The 19,960-nt window shown below is 45.7% G+C and overlaps 1 protein-coding gene across 3 annotated transcripts in view; it reads right to left on the reverse strand.

Annotated features, from left to right (window-relative positions):
- Positions 1-19,960, reverse strand: part of RSU1 (Ras suppressor protein 1) — a 278,381-nt gene that overhangs the window by 216,264 nt on the left and 42,157 nt on the right. For all 3 annotated transcript variants that reach the window (XM_060006303.1, XM_060006301.1, XM_060006302.1), the window contains exons 4-7: positions 18,495-18,615; positions 9,485-9,603; positions 7,531-7,613; positions 7,144-7,258 (exon numbers count right to left, since the gene is read on the reverse strand). In XM_060006303.1, the coding sequence (XP_059862286.1) occupies positions 7,144-7,258; positions 7,531-7,613; positions 9,485-9,603; positions 18,495-18,615 (438 nt within the window). The remainder of the gene's footprint in view (positions 1-7,143; positions 7,259-7,530; positions 7,614-9,484; positions 9,604-18,494; positions 18,616-19,960) is intronic.

Below are 19,960 nucleotides of genomic sequence, written 5' to 3' on the forward strand. Positions count from 1 at the left end.
TAGTTTGCCCAGGTCCACAACAGTCTCCCTTCGTTCTAGATCTTTAATGTGTTTAATGTATAACAAAATAAGAAAGATTTAGAAAGATGGATTTATTTAAGGGGCTTCAAACATGAATCACTAATACGTAGACAAGTGACAAAAGGATTACGGTGTATGCACACATCAGTAATGTTAAAAAATGAAAACAATTAGAACGGTGGTTATCAAGAGTTCTGGGAGAAGGAAAAGATCGTCAATGAAACGAGCAGTGTCACAAAAGGTCGCATAAGACAGTGAGAAATTAAACCACTGGAAAACCAAGTTATCCCCAGCAGGGAGGCAGTTTAAGATCTTACCATGGGATGAAGAAGGGAGCTAGAGCAAGCATGCCTAAGTGTTCAATACTTCGGACAAGTTCACAGTCTTACAAAGGACATCCAAAGTCAAGAAGTGAATGAATGAATGAGTGAATGAAGCAACCAAGCAACAAGCTAACCACAGAGATTTCTAAGTAGAAGAACCCGGTGACCTGCTCCCAGCCTCAATTATAAAACTCACAAAAGGGCAGAGCTTGGAAAATCATCTGTGAAATCAAACGTGTATCAGGAAAATGATGACGATGGGACTGAAAGGACGGCAGTGAAACCCTTCTTGCCAGACCTCCTGTCTGCCATGCGTGTCGGCCGCGTGGAGTCCTCACCCTCTCCTTCCCACTTCTCTTCCCTTGCAAGTCCCTTCTGTGACACCCCTTTGCTTTTTCTCACCTTTCCCACTGCAGGCTAAGTCACAGCCTTTCTTTTATCCAACTCATCACAGTGTGTTGGAGACTGGCTTTTGGACTTTCTCAGCCATTGCCTCTCACCAAGTACTCAGCCTGTAAACAGTCAACGTTTAATAGTATAAAAATCCTGTGTGTGTGTGTGTGTGTGTGTGTGTGTGTGTGTGTGTGTGTGTGTGTGTATTATTCTTTTAATCCTCACATCAATACTATGAGAAGGGACTACTCTTACCCTCATTCTACAGGAGGCATGGAGGGTAAAATGACTTGTCCACAATCGCAGAGCAAGGAACTGGGAGAGTGAGATTTGAACCGAAGCCTAGTGATGAGATGAACTATAACCTACTACAGAAATTAAAACATGTCTAAACCCTCTGGGTAAGATAACTGGCAACCGACAGAGTGGCAATAACACGAAGCCATAAGACACGTATCATCAGAGACTTAATTGACCAAAAAGAGCATTCTGTGTTTCCTTCTCTCCTGCCACAGGAGAGGAGGTATTTTTCTTTAGCTTCTCAACATTATTAAGAAAAGGATTAACAGGTGTAACGGGAAGGACTTGAGATGGGTGCCCCCCCTCTTTCTTAAGTCTGTTCACCCTGGAGAACACAATTACAAGGAAACTCACAACTCATGACACCACTTACTCTCTGAATGGGATTAATATTTGCTTCTACTCTTCACAAATATGCTAGAAACAATACCATACGCTTCTCGTATTTCTGTAATACAAACTGCTATTGATTCGTGGTGCAGAGAGTAGAGACTAAGCCAGCAAGGCCCAGGTATGGGTAGCAACGCACGCATCCCTTCCGTACGCTGTGAAAATTGCTGCAGGTAAGGTTCTGACATCTAGAAACACTGCTTTGTTGCATGCCTGGCTGACCAACACGACTTCCTTCTCCAAAGGCAATTAATTATCTGGTTGACACATGCAGGAGGAGAGGTCCCAGGACTGTCTAGAAGCCAAGAAACCAGAAATGACTCCACCATGTGCAAGGAACGGAATCCTGGAAAACTTAGCAAGGAGAGACCAGGTAAAGACATACACTTCACATCTTCAGCTCGTAAGACTCAGAAGTCTCACATGTGAGTGAGAAAATACAAGATCGGAACAGAATCTACTGCTCGCGGAGCCGCCGCCTCTGAGATCACCGTAAGGCTGTCTACCTGGGGGCTTTATCTGCTGCTCTGAGGACCGGTCAGGCTGTCTGTCCCCCCTCATCCCCCACCAACGCAGGCCTTGTCTCCACTGCACTGATGACTTCTTCCGCTCATTAAAAGGGGCTGACACTTCACTTAGTCACCATGCTGCTCTTTACTGATAGAAAGAGAGACGGGCTGGTCCGAAAGACTTCAGGATTCAGGCAGGCTCAGCAGAAGATGCCAATCCTGTCTGTTTCACCCCTTCACTGGCAGAGTTAGCTGCACGTGTCAGGAAAAAATTTCTCCTACGAAGCCAAAACGTTCTCACTGCATTAACAGTGGGGAGGCCACAGTCCCTGACCTGGCCACAGAGACTGGCCTAAGAGCCAGCCCGACCCCTGAAGGTCCCTGATCCTTCCTTCTGGCTTTGGGGTTTAGGAACCAGGGAGCTTCACGGCTCTATCTTCTGCCCTCTACGGTCACGTCCCAGGGACCCCATCCAACCTGTGGCATTGTGTTTATGTTGACGATGCTCACAGCTGTGCCGCCAGACCTCTCTTCTGAACTGCAGATTCTAACCTCCAGTTGCCTTCTTGATTCGATATCCAAAAAGCGTCTCAAACTGAAGGTGCCCAGAGCTCAGCTCACGACCAGCTCCCGTCCTCCAACTCCCTAAGCCACCCTTCCCACCATCGTCCCCGTCCTTCCCGTTCCCTCAAACCTCAGTCACTCTGCGCTCTATCCCCCTCATGCAAATCGACAGTTCCCACTAGATTTGCCTCTGAAACACACCCAGACCCTAACCATTGCCGCCACCTGGATGAAAGCGGAAGGGCTGCCTTCCTTCTGGAGGCTTCAGGGGCTCCTGCAGCTTCCGGAGGCTGCCCACAGCCCTCAGCTCACGGCCCCTTCCACACCCGACTCCAGCCTCGTGATTCCGTCATCACACCCGCTGCTGTCCCTGGCCCTCTCGCCTCCCTCTTCCGAGGGCCCCTCACCATTACGCCAGGCTCACCTGGGGAACCCAGGATAATCTCCCCACCTCAAGATGTGACCTTGCGTTGGCAAAGTCCCTTTACCATGCAAACTAGCCTGTTCCCAGATTCCAGTGATGGAGGTGGGAGGGCATCATTCGGCCTTTACCAGAGCATCTCACTCGGTGCCCTTACAGTCCCAGGTCGTCGGGTCCCCACTTCCTGCCTAAGCCCCCCTCTTCCAACTCTCCCCGTCACTCACTCAGCTCCAGCCACACTAGTCTTGGCGCTGTTCCTCAACACACAAGCCCATCTCAGGACTTCTGCACCGGCCTTTCCCTCTACCCGGAAAGGCCCCTCCCTGCCTTAGGTCTCTGGCTAAATGACACCAACTTACGACGGGGCTTTCTTTACCGACACCCAATAATAGAGTAACGCCCCCCCCCTCCCATTTAAACACTCTCTTCCATTCTTATTTTTTCCCCAGGGCATTTAACATTATCTCTTATGCTTTCTATCTATCCATCCATCCGTCCGTCCATCCTCCCTCCCCCACTAAAATGTCATAAGGGGTGTTTTGTCTCTTGTTGTATAACCCCCCGAAATAAAACATGAAGTAGGGACTCAGTAAACAGCGGCTGGATAAGTGAATTCTACATTACTGGAAAAGTTTGTTTCCTTGGAAACAAAACCTGGCCTAAAGTAGGAACTTAATTACATTTGAACAAATGAGGAAATGGATGGGTAAATGACAGACCCACATTATATCTAATTTTCTACAGGTATACCGATTAACATAAAATCAAGTGATTTACTGTTTAGGAACCAGACGTAACAGTTAAAGTAACTTATTCAAGGATGTACAACGAAAAAAAGTAATACAATTACGTATTAAAACTCCAACCCAGCCTCTGACTTTATTTTGCAGTGTCCCTGAATGTTCTTAGATCTGACAAGTCAGAATTCATCCAGATTCCCTTGCTTGCTTCAAACCTTACCAACAAGGTTTCAAGTTAATAAACTCCAAATTTACTTTCAGAGGAAATTCCACAGAAGTCTCAAAAGCATTTACCTTGTTTATTCAGATATATAAAAAGTGAACATACAGGGGAGAGAGCGTCATCCACCCTTTAAAACACATCCAGAAGCGACCCTGCTGTAGGGACAGATTATAAGAAGCTTCAAGTCCACAGTCCCTAGCACTGCTCGGCCGCCAGCCAGGGCAGCTCCAAACGACCACCTTGGGTACCAGGTACACAGACAAACGAAGACATTCCTACGGCAGCTGGGTGGTTACCGGGGGACAGAACCAGAGCAACAATGCAGCTGGCTTGGAACGGAAGAGCAGAACAGCAATTCCTTCCGCAGAGGTCACCTCCTCTGCACTGGGCCAAGGGTTATTCTGGCCTTGCTGCCCACACACCTGCACAGCCAGCCATACAAGCTGCCACACAATCTCCTCTCCTTCTGCCAGCATCTGGGGAAGCGAGCAGGTGTTGTGCTCCGTTCACACTTGGAATCTGCTTTCTAGGAATCCTCTCACTGGCACACAGATGGGAAGGAGTGAGCCACAGTGGTTAGGAACACGGACCTGCAAAAGGGGCTGTCAGGATTCAAGTCTTGCCTCCGTGACTCACTGTGTCCCTATGGACACGTCACCAACCCTTTCTAAGCCTTAGTTTCCTCACCTCTAAAAAGCCCACTTACTGTTCTTAGGACACTTACTGGAGACAATGCAGGAAAAGCACTTAACACAGTGCCCTGGCACACGAGGCCTTAATACATATTCCTATAATAGCTATTATTATAGTACTATCTATTATAGTATTCTTGACTTAAAAAAAAGATCACTGTTCAAAAATAATACACCTGTCTTCATCTTAGATAGGGGTTTACCATTTATTTCCAGCTAAGTGTTTGCCTGCAGTTTGGGAAGAGTGCCACCAGGCAGATGCTGAGACGAAGCTTTTCCAGGTAAGGCTAGCAAAAATAAACTCATTTAAAGACTTTCTCCTCAATTCTAGTCCTGAATTAAAAATATATATAATTTGGCCTTGGAGAGCATAACAGAAATGTTAGAGAAATGTGACTACGTGCAGTACGTAAATAGGAAGACCAATGTGAAATTTAAAAATAGAAAGGTACACAGGTATGTGGAGGTTCAACTAGGTATTTTTCTACCAAATTATTAGCGGATAGAAATCACTGATTAATCCAATGCCCTACACCGCCTCACTGTTTGAAAAATGAAATAAAACAAAACGCACATTTTTTTTTCATTTCTCCTCGTCACACTAATCAAGGACGCATGTCAGAAGCGCTAAGTGAATTTTATCAAATTACACAAGAATTGGTCTCACGCATGGAGATCTGACTCAGTACACTGGGGAGGGAGCAGGTATCTATATTCTGCAAAAGCTCCCCAGGAATTACTAGTGCCAACACCTATGGCTGGCCAATCACTGCCTAGAATCTCTCTTTTGGCAAGAAGGTTTTTTGCCATCGTAAACCTCTTCTCTTGATCCCATAGCCTGCTCCTTAAGCAGGACTGGATGACCCATAACTCAGTGAAGAGACGGACGGTGCCGAGTTACTCTGCAGCCCTTAAAATCAGTACAAATTCAAGACCTTTTACAGCAACAAAGGAGCTACAGAAGATGGGGATGCAGGGATGAAACTCTGTGTTTGTTCCGTGGAACCGGGTGAATGCTTTCCCCTTCAGACTAATGCAGCTCAGCAGAGCTTTCTGTCCCACGGAAATGTTCTATATCTGCATTTTCCTGTAAGGAAGCCACAAGCCACGTGTGGCTACTGAACCCTTGACGTGTGACTCACAGCTTCCAAACCGGACAGCCCAGCTCTGGACAGAAGCCCAACTCAGCCCGCTTGTAGCCTTCCCAGCACCTTGCTATCTGAGGTCCCTGTTTCATGAACTCACTCAGTACTTACCCCTTGAGAAGTTACCTCATTCCTAGCACGTGGGAGGTGCTGGGGACATAGCAGGGAACACAGATAAACCCCCTCTCTCATGGAGCTCACCACCTGGTTTATAATAACTGCCCTCTTTAAGAGCACCAGACTCATTTGAGGTACTTCCTCAAAGAAGGCTGGGTCAAATGTGTTTTGAAAAATTGTGTTATTTTGCAGATATAGAGAATAGACTTGTGGTTACCAAGGGGACAGCGGGGAAGGAATGGGAGTGTGGGATTAGTAGCTGCAAACTAGTATCTATAGGACGGATAAACAACAAGGTCCTACCGTAGAGCACAGGGAACTATATTCACTATTCTGTGACAAACCATAATGGAAAAGAATATGAAAAAGAAGATACCTGTCTATCTATTTATCTATCTCTATACATGTGTATAACTGAGTCACTTTGCTGTATAGCAGAAATTAACACAATATTGTAAATCAACTCTACTTCAGTAAAAGTTAATAAATAAATAAATAAAATTGTTTTCTTTTGGAGCAAAAAAGCAAACAGTCATAGTCTGAGAAGCAATACAGTTCCACGTACTGAAGAAATGGGAGGATACCCAGAGTCTCCACGAGAAAAGAGAGGAGAACTCGTGAAACTTTTCCAGAAGGGCGGCATAACCTCAGTATCAGAATAACTGGTTTGGACGTTATTTCCAAGGAAGGCCACAAGGTCACCCAGAGCCATGTGAAGGACCAGAGTACGAAGATTCAGGGGCCGTGGCGGTAGGCCCGAGGAGCCCCCAGCTAGAACGTCATTTAGCCAATCCCACTGGAGATGGCGTCAGGAGAGAACCCAATTCATGACTGCAAATGGTATCTTTAAGCAGCTGTCATAAACACTTTCACTATTTGGTAAAAGTTTTCAAGGGATTAAAATAAAAAATTAACAGATCCCTCCAAGAAATAACAGTGATGGTTAGATTTTTTTTTTTAAAAAAAGCCATCATCGCCACTGGTAAAGGAGGAGCCCTGGGTAAGACCATTACTACTCATCCCAGGCTCCTTCCACGGCACCAGGCAGGCAGCCGAGCTGGGTCATCTTCCATCAGCAGTTTCAAGACACTGGGAGCTACAGCCGCTCGACAGAGCATCGGGGCAGGACAAACGCAGAACAGCTGAACTCTGGTCAATGACAAATGCTACTAGGAAGGATCAGAACTGGGTGCCTCCGTGGAGGGTTCTTGCTGAGAAGAGGAGAGAGGGGTTTTCAGGGTTGCTGCACTGGGATCATTATTATTAATTAAAGCCGGAACTCAGACCATTCATCAGCCACCTTACCTAGTTCCGGGGGCAGAACAGTCAGACGGTTCCCCTGAATGTGGAGCTCCTTGAGCTGAGTAAGCTCCCCGATTTCCTTAGGCAGCGAGATCAGGTCATTATCCCTAAGGCTGAGCTAAACAGAAGAGAAACAAGCGGTTGTCAAGACAATTTTCACGTGAAGAGGCGCTCGACAGAAACTCTCTCCTCGCCCCTGCCCTCTCTTCTTCGAAGGCTCAGTCCTTCCAATTTATTTACAAGTGTCTGCAGACATGCAAGAAAACGGTCTCAGGGGGTAGTGGTTTTATTCCAAAATAAACCGCACTCTGGCTCAAATTGCCTTGATTCCACCCCTACAAGGGCTGCAGGAGCGAAGTGATTTTCTAAGAATTTAGATAAATTACTTACTATCTGCAACTTTGTGAGTTTCCCAATATCAGGCGGCAGGATTTCAAAATCGTTGTCACTTAGATAGAGTGCGCGCAGGGTGGCTGCAAGTTAAACAGCGATATATAAGCAGGGTGGCACGGAACCCGACCGTTAGAGGTCTGATCGATACAAGGGAGTCAGCTTTGATTAATAACCCTGGCGTGGTGAAAAGCCTGTGACACACCTAGGGCTCGGGATAATAACAAGCGGGTCAAACTTAGATTTACGGCCTTATTGTGCAGCTGGTGCGTTCAGGAAAACATCTATATCCAGGAGGACTGAGGAAATTAACGATGTATGGGCACCAGTGGTTTCTGGCACAGGGTTTCAATATGCTTTCGGAAAAGGTAACTATTTTTCTTCGATTACTTCCGATTCACGTGTATGCCTCGATCTGCATCCACAGTGACACCAAGAAAACCACTGTGTCGCTTCATCAATGCTTGGGGCCAGAGGGCTCGTGCGTGTGAACAGAGCTAGGTCAAAACATAAATAAATAACCAAAAGGCTGTCTGGTGATGGAGGCCAAAACCACCGTACACTGTTTCTATCATCAGACTAATTATCACTACTTGTTTCTACAGCCTTAAACACAAAAATAAATGAAGACGAAGGCGTTAAAATAATGAAGTGGAGGGCTTCCCTGGTGGCACAGTGGTTGAGAGTCCGCCTGCCGATGCAGGGGACACGGGTTCGTGCCCCGGTCCGGGAGGATCCCACGTGCCGCGCAGCGGCTGGGCCCGTGAGCCATGGCCGCTGAGCCTGCGCGTCCGGAGCCTGTGCTCTGCAACGGGAGAGGCCACGGCGGTGAGAGGCCCGCGTACCGCAAAAAAAAAAAAACAAAAAAAATAATGAAGTGGAGTTTAAAAATAGAGAAAACCCTAACGTAGGCATCATATCGGTAATCAGAAATTTGTTCACGATATTATACACTGATACCAGTCCCCAAACTACTGAAGGCAAAAATCCTAAGGCACGTTCTTATCCTTAACCAAAAGGGAAAGGTACAATCAGATGTATGTTGAATTTGTTTACAGGTATTCAATTACATTCTAATGTCTTAAAATTCGACAGAACTGTATGTTAATATACATAAGAAAAACAATTTCTTCCATGGCCCAAGAAAACATGTTAAAGTTGGTTTCACGTGCTTGACAAAGTCTGGGATAAAGGATATACATAAGGTAAAAAATGAAACATTAAAGACTAACTCAGCAAAGTCAGAATTTCTCGAGGCCAGCTTGTCACTATTTGGAGAGGCAGAACATTTACCTAAAGACAGCAACTCTTTCCTAAAGAGTTCACGAGTCCTCGGGAAAACCAGTTTTTTCCTATTTTTCACAAGCATCTGCAGCAAGAAATGCGTTTGCGTATAAAAGGATAAAGTGTGTTCATATGTGACTAACAATTTCTTAATGTCTGATGGTATGCTATAGACAAAATAGACTACGTCAATAAAAACACTTTTTAAAAGGCTTAAACAAGAATCCTGGCTAGAAATGTTTAAGATTCTGTTAGTGGTTTATTAATAGATATTTTTATAAATAACTGATTGGAATATCTTTGGGCAAAAAGCCTACAAAGAGTTAACAGCAATACAGGAAGAAGACACACATTACGTCTTTTACATGCTCTTTAAAAAGAAAGTCAAGTTCTCTTAGCTAAATGTGAGACTTGATCTCATTTAGGTAAAAATCTCTCTCAGAAAGTTAATATGACATTACCAAGTCCACTTGAGTGCAATGGTGTCAGATCACGATATGTCAAGTATACATACTGCTGAGCTATGAGGGAATATTCAAAGGAATCTGAAGGGGGAAAAAATGTATCTGTCCAATAATTTCTCTTGGAGTTTGGGCCCTGGCAAATAAATTTCCCATTTAGAACGCAAAGGACCATTTTAAGGAGATTTATAGAATTAAAAGTTTCTTACTCAGGTAGAAGAAGTTTCCGGGGAGAGAATTTTCATTCAAGTTGTTATAAGTCAAATCAAGGACCTCCAGAGCTGGGAGCGATCCAAATCCTCGAGGCAGAGTGTTGAGTCTATTCATGCTGTTGTTAGGGGGAAAAAAATGCAAGACGTCACACACAAAACGTGTATTTATAGACTACGCCAATCACCTCTGTGTCACGGGCCTAAGAGCCGCACGTGAGAGGCTCAAAGCTCAGAGGACTGCCATAATTCCATCCACTTTACGTGATTTTAACCAGCCTAGTAATTCTAGTCAGAGAATCCACACGTTCAGGAAACATGAAAATGTCTTAGTTGTCACTTTCCCCAAAGGTGATGCTCAATCATAGTTTTACACAGAAAATTAGAACATCACAACATATCCATCCTTCTAGAGGAAGACTTCCTTACGAATGAAGCAATAATAGGACCTCAAAAGGTGCATATGATTAGTTCTAGCAGTTTTCTGGTGGCATCTTTAGGATTCTCTATGTATAGTATCATGTCATCTGCAAACAGTGACAGTTTTACTTCTTCTTTTCCAATTTGAATTCCTTTTATTTCTTTTTCCTCTCTGACTGCCATGGCTAGGACTTCCAAAACTATGTTGAATAATAGTGGTGAGGGTGGACATCCTTGTCTTATTCCTGATCTTAGTGATAATGCTTTCAGTTTTTCACGATTGAGAATGATGCTTGCTGTGGGTTTGTCATATGTGGCCTTTATTATGTTGAGGTAGGCTCCCTCTATGCCCATTTTCTGGAGAGTTTTTATCATAAATGGGCGTTGAATTTTTTCAAAAGCTTTTTCTGCATCTATTGAGATGATCATATGGTCTGTATTCCTTAATTTGTTAATATGGTGTATCACGTTGATTTGCATATACTGAAGAATCCTTGCATCCCTGGGATAAATCCTACCTGATCATGGTGTATGATCCTTTTCATGTGCTATTGGATTCTATTTGCTAGTATTTTGTTCAGGATTTTTACATCTATGTTCATCAGCGATATTGGTGGATAAAGAAGATGTGGCACATGTATACAGTGGAATATTACTCAGCCATAAAAAGAAATGAAACTGAGTTATTTGTAGTGAGGTGGAGGGACCTAGAGTCTGTCATACAGAGCGAAGTCAGAAAGAGAAAAACAAATACTGTATGCTAACACATACATATGGAATCTAAAACGAAAATGTTACTGATGAACCTAGTTGCAGGGCAGGAATAAAGAGGTAGACATAGGAAATGGACTTGAGGACATGGGGTGGGAGGGCGAAGCTGGGGCGAAGTGAGAGGAGCATCGACATATATACACTACCGAACGTAAAACAGTTGGCTGGTGGGAAGCAGCCGCATAGCACAGGGAGATCAGCTCAGTGCTTTGCGATGACCTAGAGGGGTGGGATAGGGAGGGTGGGAGGGAGGCTCAAGAGGGAGGGGATACGGGGACATGTGTATGCATATGGCTGATTCGCTTTGCTGTGCAACAGAAACTAACACAGTATTGTGAAGCAATTATACTCCAGTAAAGATCTATTTTAAAAAAAAAAAAGGGCTTCCCTGGTGGCACAGTGGTTAAGAATCCGCCTGCCAATGCACAGGACACGAGTTCGAGCCCTGGTCCGGGAAGATCCCACATGCCAGGGAGCAACTAAGCCCGTGCGCCCCAACTACTGAGCCTGTGCTCTGGAGTCCGCGAGCCACAACTACTGAAGCCCATGTGCCACAACTACTGAAGCCAGCGCGCCTAGAGCCTGTGCTCCGCAACAAGAGAAGCCACCGCACCGCAACGAAGAGCAGCCCCCACTCGCCACAACGAGAGAAAGCCCATGTGCAGCAACGGAGACCCAATGCAGCCAAAAATAAATAAATTTATATACATATAAAAAAGATACATGTGGGGCTTCCCTGGTGGCGCAGTGGTCGAGAGTCCGCCTGCCGATGCAGGGGACACGGGTTCATGCCCCGGTCCGGGAAGATCCCATATGCCGTGGAGCGGCTGGGCCCGTGAGCCATGGCCGCTGAGCCTGCGCGTCCGGAGCCTGTGCTCCGCAATGAGAGAGGCCACAACAGTGAGAGGCCCGCGTATCGCAAAAAAAAAAAAAAAAAAAAAAAAAAAAAAAAAAAAAAAAAAAAAAAGATACATGTGAAGCCTCATAGTTTTCACACTTCTGCTTCATTTGCTTTCATGTATTCCTCTCAATGGGAGACACACCCCCCCCGCAAAAAATCACTTTTTTTTTGTTTGTTTTGCAACTACTAATAGTAGTTCAAAATCATCTCTAATTAGAATCAAGGTTGCCAGGGACTGGGGGAGGGGGGTGGGGAGCTGTTTAATGGGTACAGAGCTTCAGTTTGGCAAGATGAGAAACTTCCAGAGATTGGCTGCACAGCAATGTGAATATATTTGATGCTTCTGAATCATACACTTAAAATAGTTAAAATGGTGTATTTTATGTTATGTGCATTTTATCACAATGGAAAGTTTTTAAATATATGTATACACTCCAATGAAAGCTAAGGAAAGCTAAGGAAAATATTTTCCTATTAATGTTGTACTTTCTTCAAGACTCTTATTTTTCTTAATGTGGTTCTCTTTGAACACACTGAAAACCCAATTTAAAAAAAACCTTTTTTTAAATCTAATAAGGCTGACAAATATTGAAAGGTGGGACTGTGACACTAAAAATAATTCTAGACACCAATGCTTCTCACATGAGGTACAACCCTGTTCACACCCACCAACCTGGCCTCCGAAGAAATAGCTGATAGCGGAGAAAGAAACCTAGAAAAAAGCGATGTCCACCTCTTGATGGGTATAAAACCTTAGGCTAGCTTTACAGTTAGCAAAATAACCTCCACTACAATTTACTATACTGCTAATCACTAATATTTTCTATGAATTCACAATCTGTGAAGCACACTTATGTCAAGTGCTTCACCTGGGTCTTCAGAACTATCATGGAATGTCGGCAGGACAGTACTTATAATGATCTTGGAATTCTGCGATTAAGTCACAGGTTAAGACAGGTTAAGTACCAAGGAGCCCTGACTCTACTGATGAGAATGACAGGTATCTGACAGCACCCAGCACTCGTGGAGGCCAAGGCACCCCTAATCCCTGGACCCCGATGTGAGGATGCTGAGTAAACGGAAGGAGAAGAATCAGAGACAGTGAGAAAGGCACAGAAGTACACATCGGGCGCTTCTTTCTTTAAGCCTTGCTCTAAGTTACCCACTTTTGAAAACGACCAATAAAGTTTTTCTTTCCAAACACAGAAATACACTTCTGAAACATAAGGTGCAAGAAATCCACGCTTAGACTTTCTTAGCGGGAAGAGGCATCTCACCAAAAAGAGAGAGCTCTTGCCCAATCTCCAGCCTAGAGCGAGCCTGAGCCTGTCCCCCTCTCTGGGTGGCAAGAATCGACTAAACAGCAGGTTCTCTTTCTCCTTGAGCGAGAAACCAATCCCCCCAACCTGTCAGGAACTCAGCAGAGCCCCTGTGCAGTCGGCAGCAGTGACAGCAGTGGGCCCGCTAACCCGGAGGGCAGAAAGGAAGCCCTAACTTAAATGCCTCAGAAGGCCTGGAAGCAGAGTCGGTTCCACTGCCAGCAATGCCAGGAGCGCAGGACCTGTTCCTCTAGACACCAGCACACACACAGCGACCGGACAGCCCGGTCCCTGGCACTGTCAGGGGAGGCACTGTCATGCACTGCCTACCCCGAAGGGGGCGCTCACGTCCATCTCCAGCTACACATGGGAGCTGCCTTTTTCTTTTTCAATTTTTATTGGAGTCTAGTTGATTTATAATGTTGTGTCAGTTTCTGCTATACAGCAAAGTGCATCAGTCATGCATCTACATATGTCCCCTCTTTTTTAGATCCTTTTCCCATATCGGTCACTACAGAGTATTGAGTGGAATTACCTGTGCTCTACAGTAAGTAGGTCCTTATTAGTTATCGATTTTATATAGAGTAGTGTGTCTATGTCCGTCCCAGTCTCCCAAATGTATCGCTCCCCCTGGGAGCTGCCTCTTTTCAGGGCATCCCTCTGAGAGCTCTAGCACTCAAGGTTGCCCTGAGAGGTGACAGCAAGGGGAGAGGAAAAACACAGCTGGGATGGAGGTCCAGCTCCAGCTCTTGCGGGCTGGGTGGCCTTGGGGAACTTATTCGGCTTCTCTGAGACCCAATTTGCTCAACTCTGAGAGGAGGGGAGCGATACCCTCCCAGCAGGACTTCCAGGAGAGGAGAGAGAAGACATGGGAAGCCCCTGATGCAATTCCTGGCTCCCAAGTAGGTTCTCAAGAAACGACGGCTATAACTACAACTAGTTCTCAGGAAGTTTGAGAGAAATTTTGATCCCGCCTCCAAGAGGCGAGCTCACCTGAGGAGACCGTGGAGTGCCTGAACCATCAAGGATGGTTTCCCCATCTGCTTAATTTCCAATCGATTCAGGTGTTAAAGATAAAGCTGCTTAGGACTCAACCACGCCCAATGGTTTAAGTTCTCCCGTTTGCAGGTGAGCATCTTCCAAATGCTTATGGAAATGGGAAGACACCCACGTACAGTGGAGAACTTTATAAAACCGGAGAGTCAGAGGCTGTTTGGCATCCTTTCTCTTTCCTCCTCAAAAGCTACAGGAAGACCTATACGAGCACTCCCCTTTTGGAACACTCTGATCTCCAGAGGTCCTCTGGGGCTTCTCCTGATTCAATAAAACCTTCTTGCCTGAAAGGCAAGTATTTTTCTCTCCTCCACAGATGACGTGCTCACATACTTAGCCAAAGAAACAAACAAACAGAAAAAACAAACGCACGAACACTGAACACTGTGCTTAGTGAAAACTTTTACGTCTTCACGAGATAAGCTTCACCATCTCACTAGGTCAAAAGTTATTCCAGAATAGCTGGCACGATGCTCCTGCCGTGAGGTCATCCCCGAAATGATGATCAACTTGGACCCTATGCAGCTTTACACTGTTTGTCAAATAACTCAGCACAATGAATGACACTGCAAGAATGAAGAGCATAATTCAACTTCCCGCTCTTTATTCAGATGGCCTAAAAATCCTTTCCAGTTTTTTGCGGTATGCGGGCCTCTCACTGTTGTGGCCTCTCCCGTTGCGGAGCACAGGCTCCGGACGCACAGGCTCAGCGGCCATGGCTCACAGGTCCAGCCGCTCCGCGGCATGTGGGATCCTCCTGGACCGGGGCACGAACCCGTGTCCTCTGCATCGGCAGGCGGACTCTCAACCACTGCGCCACCAGGGAAGCCCCCCTTTCCAGTTTCGAGATCATCAGAGTAAATAGCAAATAGGATATAAAACTTTAAAATCAACTTCTGGTTGAACGCACAGTTTGGATCATGCCTATACGTGGCCTAACTGCTCTGCTGTAGTAGGGCCACCTGTGTGTAGGTTTTTTTTATTGTTATTCTGGTTGTTTATTCTAAGGAGTCCTCTGTGCCTTGCCTTAACCAGGGGTATGTAGGTGTAATTGTTCATGCCATTCGAGGACAGAAGTATCATTTGTGGAAACTCATCTTAATTCCTTTCCCAGAGAACTAAGAGTTGCGTTCAAACTCTGACAACCCCATCTGCGTAGCTACGTACTTAAACACAGAAAGTGCTACACAATCAGCAAATCACCAGGAGCCAAAAATGCAAACAGCTCCAAAGACGACAAGGAGGCAACTCAGATGTGATTGATAAAAAAGGGAAAGTTCGGGCTTCCCTGGTGGCGCAGTGGTTGAGGGTCCGCCTGCGGATGCAGGGGACGCGGGTTCGTGCCCCGGTCAGGGAAGATCCCACATGCCGCGGAGCGGCTGGGCCCGTGAGCCATGGCCGCTGAGCCTGCGCGTCCAGAGCCTGTGCTCCGCAACGGGAGAGGCCACAACAGTGAGAGGCTCGCGTACCGCAAAAAAAAAGGAAAGTTTACAACTCTGTCCTGAGGCGTCCTGAACCCAGCCAATCAAAACCTGTGCTCATTATCTCCCCCTCAAAGCTGTCTCCACCCATCCCTCTATATCAGCTATCCCATCCCATCCCATCCCATCCCATCCGTACAGCCTCATCGATTTTACCACTGCTATCTATTTTTCATATAAAATCCCTCCCCCGCCTTCACTGTCCCTGCCCTAGTTCACCAGGAACGCTAACCTGGCAGCCTCACAGGTCTCCTCTAACCTCTCCTCCGCGTGATCTTCATACGAAAATCATCTCACCTCGTCTCACGCCCGCCGCTTCCCTGTGCACACTCCCCAACGGCAGGGCGAGACCAGAACTCCTTCATCTGACACACACGCCCTCCACTAGCACTCAACTCCCTGCCACTACAGACATTTATTTCTCTACAGGCTGTTTCCCCAACTGTGACATACGCTCCCTGAGGGCTGGACAGCCAGCACCTGAACGGCTCCTGGCACAGAGCAGAGAGCTCAAGACGCGCTCATGGAACACACAGCAGACCCGTGTGCTTCTCTGCCTGGCCTCACCTCCCACCTCACCTCCCCCCGCCTCACCCTTCACACTCAGCGACCCCACGCAACTCGCAGCTCCTGGAGCGGAAGTCCTGCTTGCAGTCGGAGACATCGTCCCCTCCTTGTGAGTCTTCTCAGCCTTGAGTCTCGGCTCCAACACGACCCCCTGCAGGAACCCTTCCGAGAATCTCACCTGAAGGCTAACGTGCCCCCTGTCGCTCTCTCCGACTGCCACACTCAGCGAGCCAGCTGCACCCCGGCCCTGCTCATCGACAGACGCTCTGCCTCCATCCTGAAGGCCAGGGACTGTGACTTTCACCGCCGATCCCCAAACAAACAAGGCTCCTGATGCAGAAAAGGCAATGACAGGGCTTCCCTGGTGGCACGGTGGTTAAGAACCCGCCTGCCAGTGCAGGGGACACGGGTTCGAGCCCTGGTCCGGGAAGATCTCACGTGCCAGGGAGCAACTACGCCCGTGCACCACAACTGCTGAAGCCCACGCACCGCAACTACTGAAGCCTGTGCACCGCAACTACTGAAGCCTGTGCACCGCAGCCACTAAAGCCCACGTGCCTAGAGCCCGTGCTCTGCCAATGAGAAGCCCACGCGCAGCAACGAAGACCCAACGCAGCCAGAAATAAATTTAAAAAAAAAAAAGGCAATTACATAGTCCTGAGATAAATGAACCCATAAATAAAACAATAATGATGATAAAAGTGAACATTCAGGTATGGCTTACTATGTCCCAGGTACTATTCCTAGCATTTTTTTTTTTTTAGTGAAAGAAGGTTTTATTCAGGGAGATACACACTCCACAGACAGAGTGTGGGTCATCTCAGAAGGCAAGAGACGCCAGGGTACGGGGTTGTCAGTTTTTTTAGGGGTGGGTAATTTCAGAGGCTAATGAGTGGGAGAGTATCCCACCTATTTGGGGGAAGGGGCGGGGATTTCCAGGAATTGGGCCCCCGCCCACTTTTCGGCCTTTTATGGTCCGCCTCAGAACTATCATGATGCCTGCAGGTGTGTCATTAGCTGATGTGTTACAATGATGTTTACGGAGGCTCAAGGTCTAGTGGAAGTCGACTCTCCGCCATTTTGGACCTTACCTATAACTATTAACTCACTTAGTAAATGATAAGGAGATTAACAGTAAGAACACATGTCTAGTACATACATCTTGTCTTAGCTTCTTTCTTATATGCAAATGAAATATTAGGACTTCATAATTTTCAAATCAGAGATGTAAACGGAGGGTCCTTTCTTTTCTGCTCTGCCAGAGGGGTACACAGTCTCTCTATTTGTAGGAGGAAGAAGCTATCTGATATCCAGCTCTAAACCCTACTTCCCCTCAGACCTTGGGAGAAAAGAATGCTCGCGGAGCTTACAAAGGGCGTCTCTCCACCAGAGTGAACCGCAAATTAAGGGTGTCTAACCAGACCCCTGGTGGAAAAACATAAACTAAAAATCAGTCCATGGATGATTTTTTTTTCATGATTGCTTCCTAGTAAACGGATAAATACCTGGCCCGCGTCTACAGCCACGCCATGTAAATCACGAATGGAATCACAGCACTTAGTGGCCGTAATTTAATGAATGTATTATTCTACACGGAGGATGAGGCAAGAGTGGGCAGTTTCCTTGAACAGCTACAACAATGAAGCTGAAATCCAGTAGGTCCGAGTTCTGGGTACCATTTAGGTGTCTGACGGACAAGGCATGGCCCTCCCAACAATGGGGTTCTCTGCCGAGCTCAGCCACTAACCTCAGGGGCAATCAGCAGTAAGTCACTTAACCTCTTGGAAAGGGCTTGGCTTCCTTCCACAAAATGAAGGCGGTAATGCCTGCCCTTCCTCCTTCCCAATTGTTAAGAGGGTCAAATACCAGTATGAGGACTCTGAAAACTGTAAAGCATTGTAAGAGCACAAGGTATTATTATTATTCACTGCACCCTGATTCTGCAACCTCAGCTGAATCAAAACTCCTCTCTTCACCTTTGTATAAAGAGAAACACAGGATTATAATATCTCGACTGTAAAAAAGAAAAATTGTAAGAATCAATGAAGCAGTGTTGGGAAATGTATCCTCCCGTCCGTAGATAAGGAAGGTGCTTTGGACACTATTTCTACACTACACAGAGAGAAAAAAATAAAGCATATTACAATTGGTCTGCACAGTTCCTGCTAGCTATGCAAATAGGTCCCTTCCTGGTCAACATAACGGAAATAAAATTTTGTTGGAAACAAAATACAGTAAAAAAAAAAAAAAAAAAAAGACTCCCTTATTGCAACAATTAGCTTCTCAATTAGTGCGCGAATAGATATGCGCTAATGTAGGCCACTGGAAGGATGTATTAAAACAATAAAACTTTTTTAAAAACCTAACGTACAGAAAGAAATTAGAAATCAGCTTCTCCTATGTAATCCTATAAATGGCAAACCCCGCCCTCGCCCTTGGCCACACCCCTTTTTAAGCCCCTCCTCTTCTCAGTTTCCCTTCCCCTTCGGGAGACTCACCCCAGGTTCAGGTGTTTGAGTTTCTGAAGGCTGCTGATCTGCGTGGGCAGCTCCTCAATCTGGTTATTAAAAAAGTTAAGCACTTCCAAATTCTTCAGTTCTGCTATGTTTGGCGGCACAGCTACGGAGACAGAAACGCTGAGTGTGAATGCAGGAACATTTGTTTTCCTTTCAAATGAGAGAAAGATGAAACTCCAGCATGACCATCTTGTTCACGTATATACATCTTACTGAATTTCTGTAGGTGTTTCTTAGGTGGTAGCTCACCACCCGCTAGACATAGAAATGTTTCTTTAAAGGGCAGAAGAGAATTTCTGTGCCATAAACAGTCTATAAGTGAACATTACAGAGAATTATATACTTCTATTTTTTTAATTTAATTTTTTTCCTTCCAGTTTTATTGAGATACAACTGACATACAGCCCTGTATAAGTTTCAGGTGGACAGCATAATGATTCGACTTACACACAACATGATTATCGCAATAAGGTTAGTGAACATCTATCATCTCACAAAGGTACAAAAGAAAAGAAAAAGGAAAAAAATGTTTTTCCTTGTGATGAGAACTCTTAAGATTTACTCTCTTAGATGTAAAATTATACTTTTATTGTTGTCATGTAATGACTACTAATTGTCTTCTTCCTTTTGGTTTCCTCACATCTCCGCCAAATGAGAGTCAGCAAACTCCAAATCCCTTCCCGAGTAATGTAGCATCAGGTGTTTCAATAATCTGTTATCTGAAGAGCTGTTGTCTTAACACTGGACTCAACCACAATGATTTTTAAACTCAACCGTGAATGATGAAACAGTCCACCTACTTAGTTTCTGATTTTGGCCTCTGGCCTTCACACGTTGATCAATACACACACACACCCTTATATCAGGTTGGCAACGTATCACAGCACTGTTATACAGCCGTATGAAAAATGAACTCAGTAGCACGATATGAATATGAGTCTGCAGGTCAAGAGTGGTTTACTTTATAAACCATGGGGGAGCTGAAAGGTTCTTCCCTCCCTAGAGTATACACCTGCCAATACAAATGTAAAAGCCAAAGGCATCTTTACCTCAAAATACTCTCAGCGGAAAGCCTTGCAACAGACTGTACTTCATCTACCCCATTGCTGCTTCAGTCTTTCTACAAACACTGGTTACGGGCCACCAGCTCATCCACGGTTCATGTAAACTCTTAATACCAAGACTATTCAGGTAACTGAAACCATGGACAAAGCCCTTGGGTACAAGAGAAGAAAGTGTTATGTCTTATGTCAGTACATCTTATTCCCATCCCAACACCCCCCTCCAGGGGTGCCCCAGAAGACTGGGGAAACCTGGGGGCACTTTGCTTAGAACCACGACCAAGGTGTGCGTAACATTTCCAGACAGACACCTGAGATATTTACGGCGTCGTGAATGTGGGTGAGCCCTATCTGTACGATACGGCTGCAAAAGCATATGTCTTTAGC

The sequence above is a fragment of the Delphinus delphis genome, chromosome 2, assembly GCF_949987515.2.
Source record: "Delphinus delphis chromosome 2, mDelDel1.2, whole genome shotgun sequence".
In the NCBI taxonomy this organism is placed as follows: domain Eukaryota; kingdom Metazoa; phylum Chordata; class Mammalia; order Artiodactyla; family Delphinidae; genus Delphinus; species Delphinus delphis.